At 40.5% G+C, this 19550-nt stretch overlaps 1 protein-coding gene across 11 annotated transcripts in view; it reads right to left on the bottom strand.

The window, feature by feature from the left end:
* Positions 1 to 409: 409 nt before the first annotated feature.
* The window catches only part of LOC130905857 (disabled homolog 2-interacting protein-like), a 198875-nt gene continuing 179734 nt past the window's right edge, over positions 410 to 19550 (bottom strand). For 10 of the 11 annotated variants that reach the window (XM_057819595.1, XM_057819596.1, XM_057819599.1 and 7 more), the window contains 7 exons: positions 17045 to 17232; positions 16557 to 16965; positions 16005 to 16475; positions 14589 to 14726; positions 12022 to 12224; positions 11864 to 11951; positions 410 to 8403 (listed from right to left, as the gene is read on the bottom strand). In XM_057819595.1, the coding sequence (XP_057675578.1) occupies positions 8236 to 8403; positions 11864 to 11951; positions 12022 to 12224; positions 14589 to 14726; positions 16005 to 16475; positions 16557 to 16965; positions 17045 to 17232 (1665 nt within the window). In that variant the 3' untranslated portion in view covers positions 410 to 8235. The remainder of the gene's footprint in view (positions 8404 to 11863; positions 11952 to 12021; positions 12225 to 14588; positions 14727 to 16004; positions 16476 to 16556; positions 16966 to 17044; positions 17233 to 19550) is intronic. The other variant, XM_057819597.1, reaches the window with a different exon arrangement.

Below are 19550 nucleotides of genomic sequence, written 5' to 3'. Positions count from 1 at the left end.
CTTTTCAAGTAGGAGAACTTGCACAATTGGTGGTTGACTAAATACTTATTTGCCCCACTGTATTTCTAAAACAATATATTGATTTTTGGTGGGCGCATGTTAATAACCTTCTGGGCTACAAAGTATCGCAATATATCACTTTTTTAATATATTTCTACACCCCATCTATATAGTAGTTTCCCCCTTTAAAATCTACCAAGTACAGCATATGTGTTTTTCCCCGCTCAAAATTATGATCATGTATAGTAATTTGTGTTTATAAATGCATCGTAAGGTCTGTTTTTTGTTGTTGTTTTTTTTAATATTATGAAACTTTTTGAAAGAAATATTTTTTTAGCACCCCCACCCCCCAATTTATCCCATTTCAAAGAAAGTTCCATATTTTGAAAGAAGGGGGCACAAAGGGATCTTAAAATAGCTAAATAAAACTTTAATAATAGGTCTTGTTGCAAATGTACATACATTGCACGGCCACATTTGGACAACACAAGTTCCTCTGTACATTATTGTTTTGTCACATGTCGCCAAAATGGGAAAACAACAACAAAAGGAAGAGAGGGGGAAAAAAACAACTATTTAACAAAACGTAATTCAACAGATAATTTCAACATACTTACAAAAAGTATTTTCTACAGGTTCATAGAAAACATACAACATATTTTGCTGTATTTATAGCTGATTCATCTTGGAGCTTTTCCTGACTGTAAACTTGGCGCTGTTAGCTTAGCGAGCGCTAAACCAGCTCATACAAAAGAAATTAAACCAGGCGTGTCTTTTCATCTGTGAAGCTTTATCATTGTTTTGGGGGGGAAGAAGAGAGACTATGCAGCTTTTTTTTAGCCATCGAGCTTAAAAAAATAAACTGAATCAGGTAAATATAACCCAAATTGGTTGAAACCTTCACAATACTCTATTAAAGATGCTATGTAATGCTACAAGTGACTGTAAATTAATAGCAGGGCATATTTTGGACAGGAATTCATCCAAAAAAGTGACGGAAAAGACTTGTAATGCATTACATTTACTCCATTACATTTACTTGTAACTAAAAAATTTGAACACACAAGTTGATGTCACACCCAGAATGACCTACTGATTTGTGCTAGCATGCTAATCACAGGCACGCTATTCTACTAAATTGCTGGCTGTCGATACCTGATCGTGACAGACTACCGCAGTGGTCTCCAAACTATTCCACATAGGGCTGCAGTGGGAGCAGGATTTCACTCCAACAAAATAAGACCACACCTTTTCACCAATCTGGTGTCTTATAAGTGTAAACAGTTGATTGCAGTCAGGTGCTGCTAGTTTTAGTAGAAACCACATTGGTTAAAAGGTCTGTGCTTGATCGGTATTGATGGGGGAAAATATTACATTATACTTTTGTGATGTATGATTGCTAAATTGTAACTTCTATTGTTTTTATGTCTGTGAACAACTTCTATTGTTTTTCACCTTGTTCCCATACTTAGCGCGCTTGAGTAGGGAATCTCACGAGATAACTTGTTTTGCACCGTAGTATCCCAAAGCTAGAAGGGAATCTCACGAGATAACTTGTTTTGCACCCATAATATTTACTAGGGCTGTCAAAATCATCGCGTTAACGGGCGTTAATTATTTTTTAAAATTAATCACGTTAAAATATTTGACGCAATTGACGCAGATGCCTCGCTCAGAGAGATTTAAATGACAGTACACAGTGAAACGCTCACTTGTTGTGTTTTATGGAGTTTTGCCGCCCTCTGCTGGCGCTTGGGTGCGACTGATTTTATAGGCTTCAGCATCCATGAGCATTGTGTAAGTAATTATTGACATCAACTATGGCGGGCTACTAGTTTATTTTTTGATTGAAAATTTTACAAATTTTATTAAAACGAAAACATTATTTTAATATAAAATCTTTAACTTGTACTAACATTTTTCTTTTAAGAACTACAAGTCTTTCTATCCATGGATCGCTTTAACAGAATGTTAATAATGTTAATGCCATCTTGTTGATTTATTGTTATAATAAACAAATAGTCCTTATGTACCGTATGTTGAATGTATATAGCCATGTTGTGTCTTATCTTTCCATTCCAACAATAATTTACAGAAAAATATGGCATATTTTATAGATGGTTTGAATTGTGATTAATTGCGATTCATTACGATTAATTAATTTTTAAGCTGTAATTAACTCGATTAAGAATTTTAATCGTTTGACAGCCCTAATATTTACCCTTTGTTGCATCTGTTGCAGCACAGCTCATTTGTCCCATGTGAAAAGCCCTTTTTCAAGGGGGCTGAACCAAAAGTAACTTTAATGTTTGGACTAGGGCATTGTCTGGTCCCTACAAAAACCGGACATTTCCGAGCGACCCGTGAAGTCCGCCAGCGGGTCACGTACGGATCGCGTGGCTTTGTTCCTTCGCCGCCTTACCGGAGTGTGTTGGCTCCCCGCTCATTTGTCACGGTAAGCAATTTTCATTGCTAAAGGACATTTCGTTTTGCTGTAACGGTAACGCGGGGATTCTGGGGTTGACAAACTCAAATCTAGCGTCATCGTTGACATTTGTTGATACTTTTTTGCTTGCTCTTGTGGGATTGTAATCAATAAATCTCATTTATTCTTCATTTTCTAATCAATAAACATTGTCTCTTTTGCAAAAGTGTGCCTGTTACTGATTCACCGCGAACCTGGAAATTTCGGAAAACAGGTATGAAAAAAAACCAGGACCCACAGCGGCCCTCGAGGAACGATTTGGAGACCCCTGGACTACCGGACCACGACAGATTGCTACTGCGTATTCGCGAACTGACACCATTTTTCTTGAGCGATGACGGCAGATATAGATTTGTACGTGTTAGATTAAATGATAAATAGAATTGTTTTTTTCTTTTTTTGGGGGGTGGTGATCATTTTATTTTTTAAAACCATCCAATGATTGTTCCTTTGATAGAAGTAAACATAATGCCTTCAAATGTTGAAACTGTTTTGAAGTACATGTGTAGAACCTAAACTCTAAACAAACTATACTCACATACGCAACAATAGGACTGAATCCTTCGTTCATTTTTACAATAACACTTTCTTACATATACTTGATCAAAGACTGACTAAAAGAGCTAGTTAATCTATAGATATCTGACAAACCTTGTAATAACAAAAAAATAAAAAAAATGTATACTGCTTAATCTGTCACGTACATATCTATATATCCTGTCATCCTTCAGGAGAAAATGGCGTTGGTTCGCGCATGAGCAGGAGCAATCTGTCGCGATCCGGTAGCCTGTCACGATTGTGTAGTGACACTGTGTGACCATTCAGTCAACACCGGAAAGCTAGACATGATCATCAATTCTGGGTGTGATGTCACAACCAGAATTACTGAAAAAGGTGGGTGTTCCCTGATATGTTGTTTTGGGTGGAATAACTGAAAAAACGCCAAATTTGAGTGCCAAATTCATTTTCAACATGTAAAATGACATTAGCCCAGTTCATTTTTTGACGTGCTCACCATTTCATAGCACCTTCAAGCAAATGACAGATTTCCTCCGATGTAACAAAAAAAAAAAGTACATAGAATCAAATCCTGCACTAAGCTGTGCAAATGTCGCAAGCAGCTAATAGCCTCCCAAAACTGTGACTTTTGTCACGTTTGGCCATGTAACTTGCGTTATGAAAACCCACAAATATTAACTAAATCTCAAAAAGCTGCACAGTCTCTCGGCTTCAGTTTTATGTTACATATTTCGACAATTTACAAACGACAATCGCAGTCCCGGCGCTCCCTTTAGTAACCCAAAAAAAAAAAAAAAGAAGCTCACACCAGTCACTTAACGTAAAAGTGCATAGACGTTTGAGCCATGAGAAAGCCACGATTGTGCTCGCCGATCTCAATCTCAAAAATGCAAAACCCCAAACTAGACTCCCGCCATCAAAAGCTTGTTTTTGCTAGCGATAGCAGCACACTGCTAGCGGCGCTCATTTGTATTTACAACACCCATGATGCCCATACAGCAGAGTTTGAGCGCGAGGTAACGTTCACGATGAAATAACTGACCGTACTGTTGCTATTAAACTACGATGAAAGAAAACATTCAGGAGAATTGTTGTAGTGTTTCGTGAAGTCTTACAAAGTAAGGTGTATTTGATGAGTAGGTTCAAACAAAGTTTAGTGTTGTCAGGAGTGGGTTTGAGTTGAGCGTATTCACAGGAGTTGGGCAATGTAGTGGCTTAGGGTGTTACCATTTAGGGATCGCTTTTACAGGTTTGGTTCCAGGAAACCACTTTGGCTAGGGTTATGGTATGTCGTGGTTTTACTGAACCCCAATTCAAAGTACAGTTTGGTTTTAGGAATTACATTTTAAATAGGTTGGAGTATAGTAGGAGGGTTTGGGATAGCGTTTGGGGTTTTATGTTAAGGATCGACATTGTGTTCAAGGATTCAAAGTATGTGGATGGTTGTGGTAAGTGTAATCCTAAAGGTCTGTGATTTGAGGTTAGGATTTTGAGTTAGGTTTAGGGTTACAAAAGTACAGTGGTACCTCGACATACAAACGCTTCTGTACATGAAATATTCAAATTCAGAAAGGTTTTTTAATTCCTTTTTCACTTCATATTCTTTCATTCATCTCCTGAACCGCTTATCCTCGCGAGGTTAGCGGAGGTGTTGGAGCCTATCCCGGCTAACACCTGGCAGGAAGCAGGGTACATCCTGAGCTGGTTGCCAGAGTGTCCCACGGCACAAGGAGATTAACAACCATTCATGCACACAGGGACAATTTGGAGTGTTCAATCAGCCTACCACACAGGCACGAGGAGAACATACAAACTCCACACAGAAAGGCCGGATTGAACCAACAATCTTAGAATTGTGAGGTGGCCATGCTAACCACATTACCACCGTCGCTTCATATTATGGGTAAATATTCAAAACACGAAATATACTTGGATTCAGGAGGAGCAGTGTGGTTTTCGTCCTGGCCTTGGAACAGTAGACCAGCTCTACTACATCGGCAGGGTCCTCGAGAGTGCATGGGAGTTCACCCAAACAGGTTTACATGTGTTTTGTGGATTTGGAGAAGGTGTTGGACCGTGTCCCTCGGGGTGTTCTGTGGGGAATGCTCCAGCAGTACGGGGTACAGAGCCCCCTGGTATGAGCTGTTCGGTCCCTGTATGACCATTGCCTGAGTTTGGTCCGCATTGCTGGCAGTAAATCAGGTTTGTTCCCAGTGAAGGTTGGACTCTGCCAAAGTTGCTCTTTGTCACTGATTCTGTTCATAACTTTTATGGACAGAATTTCTAAGCGCAGCCGAGGCATTGAGGGGGTCCGGTTTGATGGCCTCGGCATTGCATCTCTGCTTTTTGCAGATGACGTGGTGCTGTTGGCTTTATCAAGCCGTGATCTCCAACTCTCATTGGAGCGGTTTGAAGCAGAGTGTGAAGCGATTGGGATGAAGATCAGCACCTCCAAATCAGAGTCCATGGTCCTCAGTTGTAAAAGGGTGGCGTGCCCTCTCTAGGTCGGGGATGAGATCCTGCCCCAAGTGGAGGAGTTTAAGTATCTTGGGTTTCACAAGTGAGAGCAGGAAGAAGTGGGAGATCGACAGGCGGATTGGTGCAGCGTCTGTAGTGATACGGACTCTGCACCAGTCTGTAGTGGTGAAGGAGCTGAGCCAAAAGGCGAAGCTCTCGATTTACCAGTCGATCTACTGTCCTAGCTTCAACTATGGTCACAAGCTGTGGGTCTTGACCGAAAGAACAAGATCCCGGATACAAGCGGCCAAAATGAGTTTCCTCCGCAGGGTGTACGGGCACTCCCTTTGAGATAGGGTGAGAAGCTCATTCATCCGGAAGAGACTCAGGGTTGAGCCGCTACTCCTCCACATCGAAAGGAGCCAACTGAGGTGGCTCAAGCATCTGGTTTGGATGCCTCCTGGACACCTCCCTGGAGGGGTGTTCCGGGCATGTCCCACTGGCGGGAGGCCCTGGGGACACCGCAGGCGGAGCTGGTTGGAGTGGCTGGGGAGAGTGAAGTCTGGGCTTTCCTGCTGAAGCTGCTGCCCCTGCGACCTGACTCTCGATTAAGCAGTAGATGATGGATGGACGAACAATACTACGTACTGTAAAATATAGGTATGTACTTCCTGCTTTTAAAAGGCGTGCCATAAGATCCTGCTGCCATTTTACTCAGAATCTTTCCCGTCATGCTTCAATAACACGGTTCTGCTCTGCTATTGGCCTATTGTTGATGATATCTCAATTTGGGTGCCGCGGCGTGATGACGTGCAGACGCGCAACGGTGTGTTGTTGTAGCGGGCTTTGCCAAAAGAGCACAAGTCTCTTAGCGTTTTTGTCTCACAAAGAGTGTTTTTAATACACACACACAATACACACGGTTCCTAGAAAGAGAGCAACTCTGAAACGGATTCATTTTGTATGTCAAGGAACCAGTCTTTAGGTAGCAGTAATATTTTGGTATTGGGAACTAAAGACTGGGTTCGGTTTTTCTAGTATAGATAAGGATAGAAAAGGGCAGCTGGATTAGGCTCACGGTAAGTTTAGTGTCTGGGTTTTTGTAGACTTGATTACGTGCTGGATCTTTTTTATTAAGTGCTTTTTTTATGCTCCCGAGAAGCAATCAGAAGATTGCATCTTCAGTTTTGGATGTTTAATGCCAAAAGTGCTGCAGAAAAACCTCAGCACAGTGGCTGCAGAATGTGTCTGCTCCTAGTTCTTGTATTCCTGATGTCCTATTTTGTCTTCATATCTGTCGCTCATGGTCTGTAACTAGTTCCATTTAGTTTGAGGGTTAAGGGTAGTACTGAGTAGGAGGGATTGTGTCTTGTTAATGATTTATAACAGGGGTCTCCAAACTATTCCACATAGGGCCGGAGTGGGTGCAGGATTTTATTCCAACAAAACAAGATGAAACCTTTTTACCAATCTGGTGTCTTACAAGTGTAATCAGTTGGTTGCAGCCAGGTGCTGCTGTTTTAGCAGAAACCTCATTGGTTAAACTGTCTGTGCTTGATCGGTAGAAACAAAAACCAGGACCCAAAGCAGCTCTTTAGGACATATTTGGAGACCCCTGGTTTATAAAATGAACTGTTTTGGGGCTGAAAGGGGTCATGGTCAAGGTATGATTGAACCTGTAAAGAAGATTCAGTTGTAACTAAGTCAAAGTGTTGATTTTCGAGCTGAGGTAAGTGACAGGGTTAGAGGGTTTGTGTTGGTGTTGGAGTTTAGTATTGTTTGGAGGTATGGTTTAGGGTTGAAACTGGAAAGAATTTTTTCCTTTAACAGAGACATATTTTAATTTGATACTTTCATTAAGGGTGGGACTGACTTGGAGGGTTTGTACAGGAGACGAACTTTGAAAGTTAATAGTGGTAGGATTTAAGGGTTTAGGTTGCCAAGTCGCAACCTGCAAATATGACTCTGCTTTAATAAATCACATTTTTAGAGCTAAACAAATAACCAGACAGGTAAGGAATGGTCGGTTCCTTGCTGGTCTAGCGAGTCCAGTGTATAGCACGCCCATTAGCACAATATCCGACCGGTGCAAGAAAACCTACGCGCTCTCTTCAGTCATCATTTTAGAAGCACAAAAATAAAACTCCTAAATACAAGTCTGCTTTTACCTTTGACATTATCAAATATAGCCATGTGTATGTGTGTGTATGCATGTATACTCTAGAAGCCAAGAAAAGGAAATGCATACATCTATATTAAATTGCATCAATATAGTATCACATGTATCTCATTTACTTACATCATACATAGAAGTTTGTACAAGCTCTATCCTATACAAATCCACAGTATATAATTGTGCCTGTTTTTTTTTCTTTCTCAAACTTTTTTGCTGCGGGATAAAGTCGCAATCCTTATCTTAAGGCGTTGCGTGTACCAATAGCTTTTACAAAGTGCACTACCAGGGGGTGAGCCGCCCAATGGCATTTCAAACCTAAAAAGGTCGGGGGGTTTTTCAGCTTCTATTTGGTTCTTTACAAACATGGACTGGAAGCTAAAGCGCTAGCGAAGCGTCCTCGACCAGATCGAGAAAGACGTAGTGGTTCATCCCCGGACGTCAAACTGTCTCTTCGTGCGTACGTACGCATTTGTATGTACACGCTCCGATCCCGGCGAACCTCTTTCAAGTCTTCTGTTCCGACTCGCTGGGGGTTCCTTTGGGAGTGAGAGGGAAACATCGCCCTCGGAGTTTCTGTCAAAAATCCCCATTTTAGTGTTTAACAGTTGCTGCTGTTGCGGAACTCTCCGTTCTCTGTGATCTGAAGCTTGGAGGGATTGGTCGGCGAGATACCGTTGCGCGACTGCGTACTGTAGCGCTCCTTTAGCTGCGTCAGGGCACTCATGAGGCGAGAGTTGGCGGCGTCCAAGGACGCGATGCGCTTCTCCTGCGTGGAAACACACAAAAGGTTAAGGTACAGACACATTTGTACAGACGAATGACATCAGCGGTGGGCTGTCAAGGCGGCACCGTTATTTAAACAGTAAACTAAACCATTGTTGTTTTCATCAATGATTACGATAAATTATTTGATCGACTGACAATTTGTTCATGACGACGAGACAATAACAAGCTAAAAACATGATTGGGAGACTAAAACTAACGCCAGTTTTCGTCTGACAAGACCAAGGGCGTAGGTTTGGTTTTAATATTGGTAGGGACGATGTAACAGCATGACCTGCATGTACACTTTTTGCTGGGGACGGGACATTAATAAGACCAAACATATTTGGTGAATGGGGGTCAGGGCTACATTTCTCACCAATATGAACCTAATCGATTGACAGGCTAAATGATTAATGCTAAATAAATCTGTATTGACCTAAACTAACTTTCACACTGCAAATTCATAACGTCTTAATCTGATAATTTTTGTTAAATCTAGTGAAATAATTTTCTCCATCTTTTTTTGAGTGTTAAAGGCTAATTAACAGATTAATGAGTCAGATTCATCCATTTACTTTACGTAAATATTACTATTTGTTCGTATTGAGCCCATACATGTAAAAGTTGGTCGTTTTTCACCATAATCAAGAAAAAAAATATTTTAAATAATGTTTTGAACAATATTCTTGAACTACTGTAAAACATTTCTGACAAACAAGTTTTACTTTTAAGTTTGAATAAGAAAAACTTTTTGCTTCAAATAAGTCTGTTAAGCTTATTTTCAGCTTGCTGTTTTTCTTAGTTTTTCTCAGTGAGTAAAATCGACTTGAAGCACTGTAGCAGTAGCAAAATTAGTGGAGTGTTCCCCACCTCCACAACATTGATTTCCTTTTACATTACTTACAGTGGCTTTGCTGGCAAAAAAAAAAAAACTTATTATTATTATTATTATACTTATTATTATATCCCTCGTCTTTGAAGGGGGCGAGGGAGGCGGCATGTTGTACCGTAATTTCTGGACTATAAGGCACACCTGACTATAAGCCGCCAGCCACCAAATTTGACATGAAAACGGCATTTGTTCATAAATAAGCCGCACTGGACTATAAGCCGCAGTTGTCCTCATTTTATTATGGGATATTCCCACCAAAAGATATTAACTGGTAACACTTCATTTGACAAAGGCATTATAAGACTGTCATGAAACCAAATGAACCACCATGAAGCTTTGAACCAATTGGCGGCAATGCCTTATTGTTTCAAAAATCTTCATTTGGCCATCACTGCTCCCTTGGGGGAGACAGTCAACCTCTGCTGCCACCTGCTGTCAACACTGTTGTCATCCAACATTCCTCCTAGCATGCATTGCGGCACTACAGATGTAAATAACAATCAAAATTCATGTTCTGTGCTAATTATTTCTTCAGTTACTGTTCCAGTTGTTTCATTAATTGCTAGCTATTGTATTTGGTAACATTTTTTGGGATAGTGGTGCCATAATACTGTTATAATTATTACATGACACTTTCATAAGCATTATTGAATGCTTATAATAGATGTCGCTTTGTGTCATCCAGCAAATTATCTCACTTTTGAATGGATGTAAAAGATCTGAGCTAGACATAAATGGAGTTAGTGACATATTATGCCACATCACACATATTGACATCTGTCATAAGCATTCAGTAATGCCCATGATAGTGTCATGTCATAATTATGACCTTCTTATGACAGTCGTATGATCTCGCTCTCAAAAAAAGTTTTACCTATTAACCCAAATAAATCATCAAATAAGCCGCACTGGACTATAAGCCGCAGGATTCAAAATGAGGGAAAAAAGTAGCGGCTTATAGTCCGAAAATTAGGGTATTTATGTCGGGCTGTGAATGGTTGTGTGTGTGTGTGTGTGTGTGTGTGTGTGTGTGGGGGGGGGTTCAAGTTATCAGCCATTCAAACATGCGTTTGAGGGGAAAAAATGGCCTGGCACATTCAGCGAGTGGAAAGAGGTCAGTGTAAGTCTAAACATAATGAAAGTACTGTAATTTACTTAATAATGGTAGGATCAATTCTATCCTTACAACATATAGGAAGACAATCTAAATGACCTACATACCTGAAGTAATTATATAATGCAAATAAGGTTGCTTAAAAGTTGGTGGGGATAATTTGAGCATCCTGAAAAGTTGGTAGTGCTTTGTCCCTACCGTCCCTATCCAAACCTACGCCCTTGGACGAGACACCGAGATGAAAATGCGCCATAGATTCCGTCATGTGTTCACAATGTGTGACATTTTCTTATTGTACGTGTAGTTAGTTAGCCTGCATTGTAGCAGTGTTGGCGTACTGTGTCCACCCTTATCAGTGTTTATGATGTCCTTCAAGCTAGGGTTTGCTCCAGGCTTGCTTGTTTTGAAACACACGGTAAGATTTGTTTTTGTATCTTGGCAAGAGAGAATATCAAATGTTGCTTTAGCCTTTAAATGTCTATGCTGGGTGAACATCACACACCAAATGTAACTTGTAGCATTAACGTAGCGTTTTTGTAAGCATTAACTTTAGCGTACTGAGCGTCCTCTTAAACTGTTGTTGTGTTGTTTTGGTTTTTTTGGCGTCGGCTACAGCTTACAGTATTCCGTGCTTTTGGTTGCCAATAAAACTAGAAAACACCAAGTTGGTGTTGTCCTTGTAGAAACTACAATGTGTGCTTGTCTGTCAATGTTCATTCGAAACTGTTGGAAATGTTTTATTTTCAAATTGATTTTTTTGACTAAAACCATTGAATTTTTGCAGGCAAAAACATTTTTAAGTATTTGTCAACTAAAAATAGACATAAAGACTAGCTCATTTTGAATAAAATATGAGTAATGCATCGTTTATGCTTCTGCATCGTGCCGATTGCGTAGTTGCAGTGTTGACCCTACGCTGTCGATGAGCATTTGAAGCTCTGCGTAGGAGTGAAGTTTGCGCTGTAGTGTGCCGCTCAGTCACTATGGTGGTGTGTCCTTATCTTTGTGTGGTTTCGCTGGCTTTAGTGGGCTTTTGGAGACGAACATGTTTGTCGTGAAGGTTCTTCCACTTTTTCTTACACTTTGCGACCTTCAGCCTGGTGTTTTTAGCGATTTTTCGCTACAAATTGTGTGCCATTTGGCAGTCGTTGTCGTGCAATCATGGAAATTACATTTTGTGTGGACCAATCACAGTCTTTGCTGTTTATGTGGCAACGCGTCACCGCGACATGCAATCAGAATTTTTGGCAGGTGCACGTCAAACTACAGCGTAGGGTCCACAAGCAGGGTACGCCGTCGACAGCGTAGCTACGTCGTCTCCCCAATGCAGAAGCATAACAGCCCCTCTAGGCTAATAAGTATTTTGTCCTATAGACTAAGATGAAAATGGCTGCCAAAAACAACATTGGCCTTATAATAAAGTCTTCTCATGGACTAAATTTGAACAAGTCATACCTGCGCTTCAATAATCTTCTGCTTGGAATCCACCACCGCCTGCATGTCCGAGTGATCTTTCTTCAACTCCTCCTCCACCGACATCAACCTAGCCAAAGCACATGGTGTCAAGATGGCGGGCTGCTACCCAACTTGGCGACGTCCCCCGTTCTCCCTACCTGCTGATAATGCCCTTCATCTGTAGGTCCTTGTCGTCCTGCTGCCGGCGCAGGCGCTCCTCCGACTCCTCCAGCCGGGCTTGATACTCCATCAGGACCTTCTGGGCCTGCTCGTCCTGGCCCTTGAGACGGGCTTCATACTCCTCAAGCTTCTGCACCGAGGCACGCAGTTTCTCCTGCAGCAGCGCGATCTCCTGCTGATACTGGACCGTAAGACCGAAAGAGTACGTGTAAGAACATGTCTTTTTAAAAAAAAAAAAAAATATTATTTTTTAACTTTTTGGGTTTTCAAACTTTTTGAGTTAAGGAAGCATTAGTAGGGGATGTTTTGACCTCAATCATATTTGAACACAACTTCTTATTAATTATTATGCAGTTTGAGAAGCACTGTGTTTATTGTTATACTTCGACCGTATACGAAAATGGCCCTTGTGTGCAATAGTGCCACCTGCTGGACAGACATGGTAAGGGCGGTGCAGTGTTTTTTGTTGTTGTTGCTATTGCTGACAAAAATGCAGACACACACAAGCTGCATAGCAAATGTACACAAAAAGACAAACACACGCACACAGTCAGAGACTTTCATTTGACTCGAATAGTAGAAATACAGGTTTGGTGGTTCAACTGGTTGTTTCGAATATTCAAATGTACTCCCCCAGAATAAAATACCAATGGATCTTTAAATTTTTGGCCTATTTTCACACTGTTTTCATATATAGAGTGGACTGCATTATATAGTACAGTCAATATATTATCAAGTCTATGGCTGGGTAAATCCTAAATTGATTCCCAGCCAGTCGCAGAGAATATATACCATTTTATTTAAATTTGTGCTGCAACCATTATTCGATTAACTCGAGTAATTCAACTAGAAAAAAATCTTCGAATCATATTTTGCTGCTTCGAGGATTTCTTTAATTAGAGTGCCGTTGCTATGTTTTGAAAGTATTTGCATTTAGTTTTATTGATTTGGGTGGATACACTGCCCTCCAGTGGCAACAGTGAATATGACATAATGGCTGAATCCAGCTGCCTCCTGTTAAGATCAACATAAGGTACGTTTTTGTTTGAGCTAATGTTTTTTTATGCATTCGTGAATTAGTTTATAAGTAGAAGGGTTTTTTTTGGGGTGAGAATATGTGTTTGAACAATTTATTAAGAGCATTGTAAAAAAAACATTAGCATTTTATAGCATTTAAGCTAGCGGACTTTTGATATATTAGTTAGCCAATTGTTCTGTTGTTGTACTTAGATCCTCATTTATTTATTTATTTTTCTATCCCGTTTGAGGCAAAGCTCAGGTATTTTAATTAGGGCTGTCAAACGATTAAAATTTTTAATCGAGTTAATCACAGCTTAAAAATTAATTAATCGTAATTAATCGCAATTCAGACCATCTCTAAAATATGTCATATTTTTCTGTAAATTATTGTTGGAATGGAAAGATAAGACACAAATGGATATCTATATTCAACATATTGTACATAAGTACTGTATTTGTTTATTATAACAATAAATCAACAAGATGGCATTAACGTTAACATTCTGTTAAAGCGATCCATGGATAGAAAGACTTGTAGTTATTAAAGGATAAATGTTAGAAGTTATAGACATTTTATATTAAAACCCCTCTTAATGTTTTTGTTTTAATAAAATTTGATTAATATTCAATCAAAAAATAAATTAGTAGCTCACCATTGTTGATGTCAATAATTACACAATGCTCATTGTGCTTAAACCCATAAATTCAGTCGCACCACAGCGCCAGCAGAGGGAGACAAAAAACACAAGTAACAAGTGGACATGTCACTGTGCTGTCATTTTAATTTGATTGAGCGGGGCATGTGCGTTAATTGCGTCAAATATTTTAACGTGATTAATTTAAAAAATTAATTACCGCCCGTTAACGCGATAATTTTGACAGCCCTAATTTTAATGTATTCTTAAATGTATTTATTGCTCTTGTGAAATGCAAGTGCAAATCTACATAGTTTAAAGAAACACCTGGCTTTTTTTTTTTTGGTATTTGCATTTAATGCTCCTTTGAAAGTGCAATCTTGGCAAGCCTTTGTTTTACATCTAAAATTTATTCTGCAACGCATTAAATGTTCCTAATCCGATGACTCGATTAGTCAAACTAACTAGTTGATAGATTAATTACTTAAATAATCGTTAACTGCAGCCCTAATTTAAATATCATTATGTAACTGTTATTAGAAATTAGAATCCATATAAAATGGTATGTTATATTTAGTTACCTGTGTATTGGGATTAATGGGACTGCGCCACCATCATAAGGTAGTAGTAATTTGTGGCGAAGCAACGAAACAACAGTATGATCAATAACTAGCTGGTTTTCAGCTAATTTGGTCAAATAAATAACTTTAACTGCAACTGCACAACAAATCTCAGGTGGAGTAAAGATTCAATTCGAATTTGTTTGAGGCGAGGCATTCATTTTTCCGAGTCAAGTCATGAATTGAGGCACGATTTGAGGAAATTCCGTGAGGGCAGGCTCGTCTCATGGTTGGGGTAAAAGGAAGGCGAAAGGGGGTAAGGCAGGTTACCTTCTGCACCTGCGTCAGATCCTCTCTGTGCCTCAGTGAGTCGTGCTCCATGGCCTCATGGTCTAAATACTGCACATTCATATTCATAAGCCAAGCTGCCGTGCGGTCCAGCGCACTGGGGTTCACGGGGGAGGGGGCCTAGTGGGAACCAACATACACACACACACGCACGCGCATGAGCGGAGTGCACGTGGAGGAGGAAGGGGTGGACTTGCAAACAAAAGCACAGGTACAACAGAAAGAAGCTCATAAGGCACATCTGGAAGACAAAAAGCAGGTGGAATGGACGCACTATCCAAAAAAAAAACAAAAAACGGCTTAATTGATGTCTAAATTTTAGTTAAAAAAAAAAAAAAGACTTATTCACTCACATATTTTAAAGTTTTAAACAAATTATGTCACAATGAAAAAAATGGCGTCTGTAAAAGTCACGGGTATCTACCTCATACCAATCGCTTAATTGTATTTTTTTTGTTACTGTCGCATTTTCTCCGATATGTGAGATGATAAATAATCCATCCAAACAAAGAAAAATTGAAAAAAAAAAGTTTAAAAGGGTAAAAATATGAAAAAGAAAATCTTGACCACTCCTTGATGTCTGTGATTTCTGCATCGCGACCCTTGTTATATTACCATGTTTCACCCATAAAATCCCCCCAAAATTTTGGCTGTGGCCATTCACAGCTGTGTCTTGACACTCAGTGATACATGGAGTTTTTGAACCGAAACAAGGTAAGTACGCGATAATATCTCGTTAAAGGCATGACGTCTGTAATTCTGCTCTCGCGTGCGCTCGCCTCCAGATAGCGTTTTGCTGTATAAAAAACTTTTTTAATGTTTTCCTGTTCAAAATGGTTCTTTCCCAGAAAATTAAGATTTTCTGCTTTCCAATGATGTATCATACATGCATATCAGACAATTTTGAAAGTTGGCCAAATTGGGGGTCTCAGAGCGGAACTTCAAGTCACCTGAGTGTTTTCCGCCATATACATGTGATAATGCCATATTTGCATATGAATTTCAGTGTAGTTCTATGTGTTTTATTTTCCTCCTTGGATTCAATACAGGACTAAAAATTGCATTGGCGACTGTGTGGGCGGGTGCAACTGTAGAATGCATAAAAAAAAAAATAAGTGAACTCAGTTGGACATGGAGCTTTGCATCAAAAATAAAATCAAGATTCCAACACGCAGACACGCACACTCATTCGCATATCGAGCCAGCTGTTATGTTTGTTTCCCGTTACCTTGCGTACGCATGTGAGCGTGAATGACTTGTTAATAGTAAGAGTGCTGAGCATGAAAATTATATGAGCTGAGGGGGCTTTTTGCATTAACTTCGCTTCAGGAATCCATGGACGACTATCCTCTTTGTCTACCGCCTTTTTCGCGTCACTTCAAAGCGCTAATACGTTACCTGTTTGTGCTGCGCCCTCTGCTTTGTCTCTGGGCTGTCTCCCTTGGACGAGGACGACTGTTGCCGCAAGCGGGCGCCGCTCATGGGCCAGTCTGGGGACGAGGTCATCATGCCGCCGCCTGAGCCGGGACGGGGGTAGGCCCCGCTGTTGAGCAGATTGGGCGGCGTGCGGCCCCGCGTCACGCTCTGAGGCGGGGGAGGCTGGTCTATCCGTCGCTGGGGGCCGGCGCTGTTCTGCCGGGGTACGGCCGGTTGGTGCTGCGCCTCGTTGAGGGATAGCTGCCGACGGGTGAACTCGCCCGAGCGGCGGGCGTACTCGTCGCCACTGCTCCCTCCGCCGCCGTGGTTCAGGAAGGGGTGCTTCCCGCCGGGCGGGCCGTCATCATTGTTGCTGTGGGAGCTGACCGAGCTGTGGCACTCGGAGCCCGAGTCATTCAGACCTCGCGGGGACACTGGAAGGCAGGTGGCCATCTGGTCGACGCAAATGTAATCAGAGAATTGAAATGGTGAAAAGACCAGGAGACAAAAGCATGAATTGTCATGTTTAGTTACCTGGTAGACTGGGTTCTGGAAGGATAGTGGGGCAAGTAACTGGGCGGGCCGGCCCGGAGCGCTTTCCGCATTCGGCGTGGTCGGGGTCTGAGGTGGTTTCCACATGGTGGGACCTCCGGAGATGTTGGATTGCGGCGCCCTGGCGGACCAGCCTCCCACGGAGACCGGAACTTCGGCCATGGTGTCCGAGGGACCGGGACTGGGGCCTCCACCTTCCAAAATGCGGGGGTCTTGCAGGTCCACCATGGACAGACTTTTGCTGCCGTTGGCCATGGCCAGATCGGGCTCGTTGGTCTCGGAGTAACTTGAGCTGCGTGCCGGGGAAGGCTGGATCCCTGAGCTTCTCGTTACAAAAAATAGGTCCTTGTTTTCAGGGGTTGGGGAGGGTAACCGAGTGAAGTCAACCAATCTGAAAGGGTAACAAGTGTGGCCAGATTAATTCAATATTGCTCAAAAATGTCTACGATGTCAGAGGGAGACAGTTTTACCCAGTGAGGTCATTCTCAATGACCATCTTCTGCAGGCCCGAGGAGATGCTGCAGCCGGCCTCCACAGGGGACATGCCCGTCTGCTCCGGTGACCCCGCGGATGGTGCATGAACGCCGGCTGGGTTGCTCAGCGCCACACTCACTTCCCGCAGGATCCGCGGCAGTGGTCCCAACTTGGAGTTGCCGCCCTTTAAAGAAAAAAATTGCTGTTACCACAGTTACCCACAGTTCAGTAATCTGTACACACAGATTATTCGAATCTACCCGCAGATTACTAAACTGTACTTACAATTTAGTACCGTATTTTTCGGAATATAAATCGCACCGGAGTATAAATCATTTTTTTGGGGTAAATTTACTTGATAAAATCCAACACGTAGAACAGATATGTCATCTTGAAAGGCATTTTAAAATAAAAATACAATAGAGAACAACAGGCTGAATAAGTGTACAGTATTAATGTATTATATTATAGTATATATAGTATATATATATAGTATAGTATTATAATGTTACATAATGCATGAACAACGAAATGCGGACGTGGCCGGTATGTTAACGTAACATAGCTATTAAGAGTTATTCAGATGACTAAAGAATAAAAAACATGCTAAAAATTTTACCAAACATCAGTGTCCCTCCAAAACACCAAATAACATGTGAAATGATATAATAATGTATGAATAATTTTACACATGTCGCTCCTGAGTATAAGTCGTACCCCTAGCCAAACTATGAAAAAAACAGCGATTTAAATTCCGAAAAATACGGTAATCTGTACTCACAGTTTGCTAATCTGGTAATCTGTACTCACAATTTGCTAATCTGTGTAGATTTGCTAATCTATGTAGATTTTATACTTTTATTCTTGCAAGGCACTTTGAGATTTTTCCTTGCTCAATATTCAATGCTTCCACTGTCAACTGCTGCTACTTCACTTTAATTTTCTACTCTGCCTGAACATAGGACTACCTCATACATATTTTATATTTATTTAGATTTTATACTTTATTCTTGCAAGCCACTTTCGAGATTTTTTTACTTGTCCTGCACTGTAAAGGGAAATGCTCCACAATTTCATCGTACAACTGTATAATGACAATAAAGGGCTATTCTATTCTATTCTATTCTATTCTATTCTATTCTATTCTATTCTATTCTATTCTATTCTATTCTAATTATTTTCTTTATTGTTTCGTTTCGTTCACGTTGTGTTTTGTTTCGTTCACGTTGTTTGCCGTTTTGTTTCAACTGTAAAGCGTCTTTGAGCACTGGTAAAAGCGCTCTACAAATAAAATGTATTATTATTATTAGGGTTGTTCCGATCATGTTTTTTTGCTCCTGATCCGATCCCGATCGTTTTAGTTTGAGTATCTGCCGATCCCGATATTTCCCGATCCGATTGCTTTTTTTTTTTTGCTCCCGATTCAATTCCAATCATTCCCGATAGTTTTTCCCGATCATATACATTTGCATTAAGACAAAAAAATGAATAAAACATATAAATATAAAATATATACATTTGACATACAGTACATAAGTACTGTATTTGTTTATTATGACAATAAATCCTCAAGATGGCATTAACATTATTTACATTCTTTCTGTGAGAGGGATCCACGGATAGAAAGACTTGTGACTTTGTATATTGTGACTAAATATTGCCATCTAGTGTATTTGTTGAGCTTTCAGTAAATGATACTGTAGCCATGCCCAAAGGCATGATGGGAAGTGGAACCATGACTGTGCGTAGTGCTACCAATTGATATATCTTTGGGTTGCGAAATAACATAAGGTGTTAAGAAAAAGATCAATTGCTACCTTGCTTCCCCACATTGCTTCCCATGATATTTCTAATCGTAGGGAGAGGGATTGTAAGGCTTTAGCCAATTAAAAAAAGGCTCCAAAGGCTGCCAAAATTCACTCTACTCATTTTACGCTGCCTTTTCTCTCTATATAGGTAAAACGGCGCCATTACAGATTGAGCGCGACAATGCGTGAGTGGGTCGTGCAGTGCATGCATTAATTGCGTTAAATATTGTAACGTGACACATTTTTTAAAAAATTGATTACCGCCATTATCGGGATAAATTTTATAACCCTACCTTAAGCCTAAACTAGAGACTCTGGATGAGTGTAACATATTATATCTGTAACGTTAAATACAATTAGAAAACGATTTAATTAAAAAATATATAGATATTAAAAAAAGGCATGGCCGATATTTTTTTGCCGATTCCGATACTTTGAAAATGACGTGATCGGACCCTTATTAATCTATTCTATTCTACCCACAGAATACTAAACTGCACCCACAGTTTAGTAATCTATGGGTACAGTTTAGTAGTAGTAATTTGTACCCACAGTTTAATATTTGTATGACTAAACTGTACCCACAGATTAGTAAACTGTGGGTGCAGTTCAGTAATCTGTACCCACAGAGAACTAAAATATACCCACAGTTGACGAATCTTTAACCACACTAACTAAACTGTATAGTTTAGTA

Source organism: Corythoichthys intestinalis, chromosome 17 (assembly GCF_030265065.1).
Source record: "Corythoichthys intestinalis isolate RoL2023-P3 chromosome 17, ASM3026506v1, whole genome shotgun sequence".
NCBI lineage: Eukaryota > Metazoa > Chordata > Actinopteri > Syngnathiformes > Syngnathidae > Corythoichthys > Corythoichthys intestinalis.
This window is presented reverse-complemented; position numbering and strand designations above follow the sequence as displayed.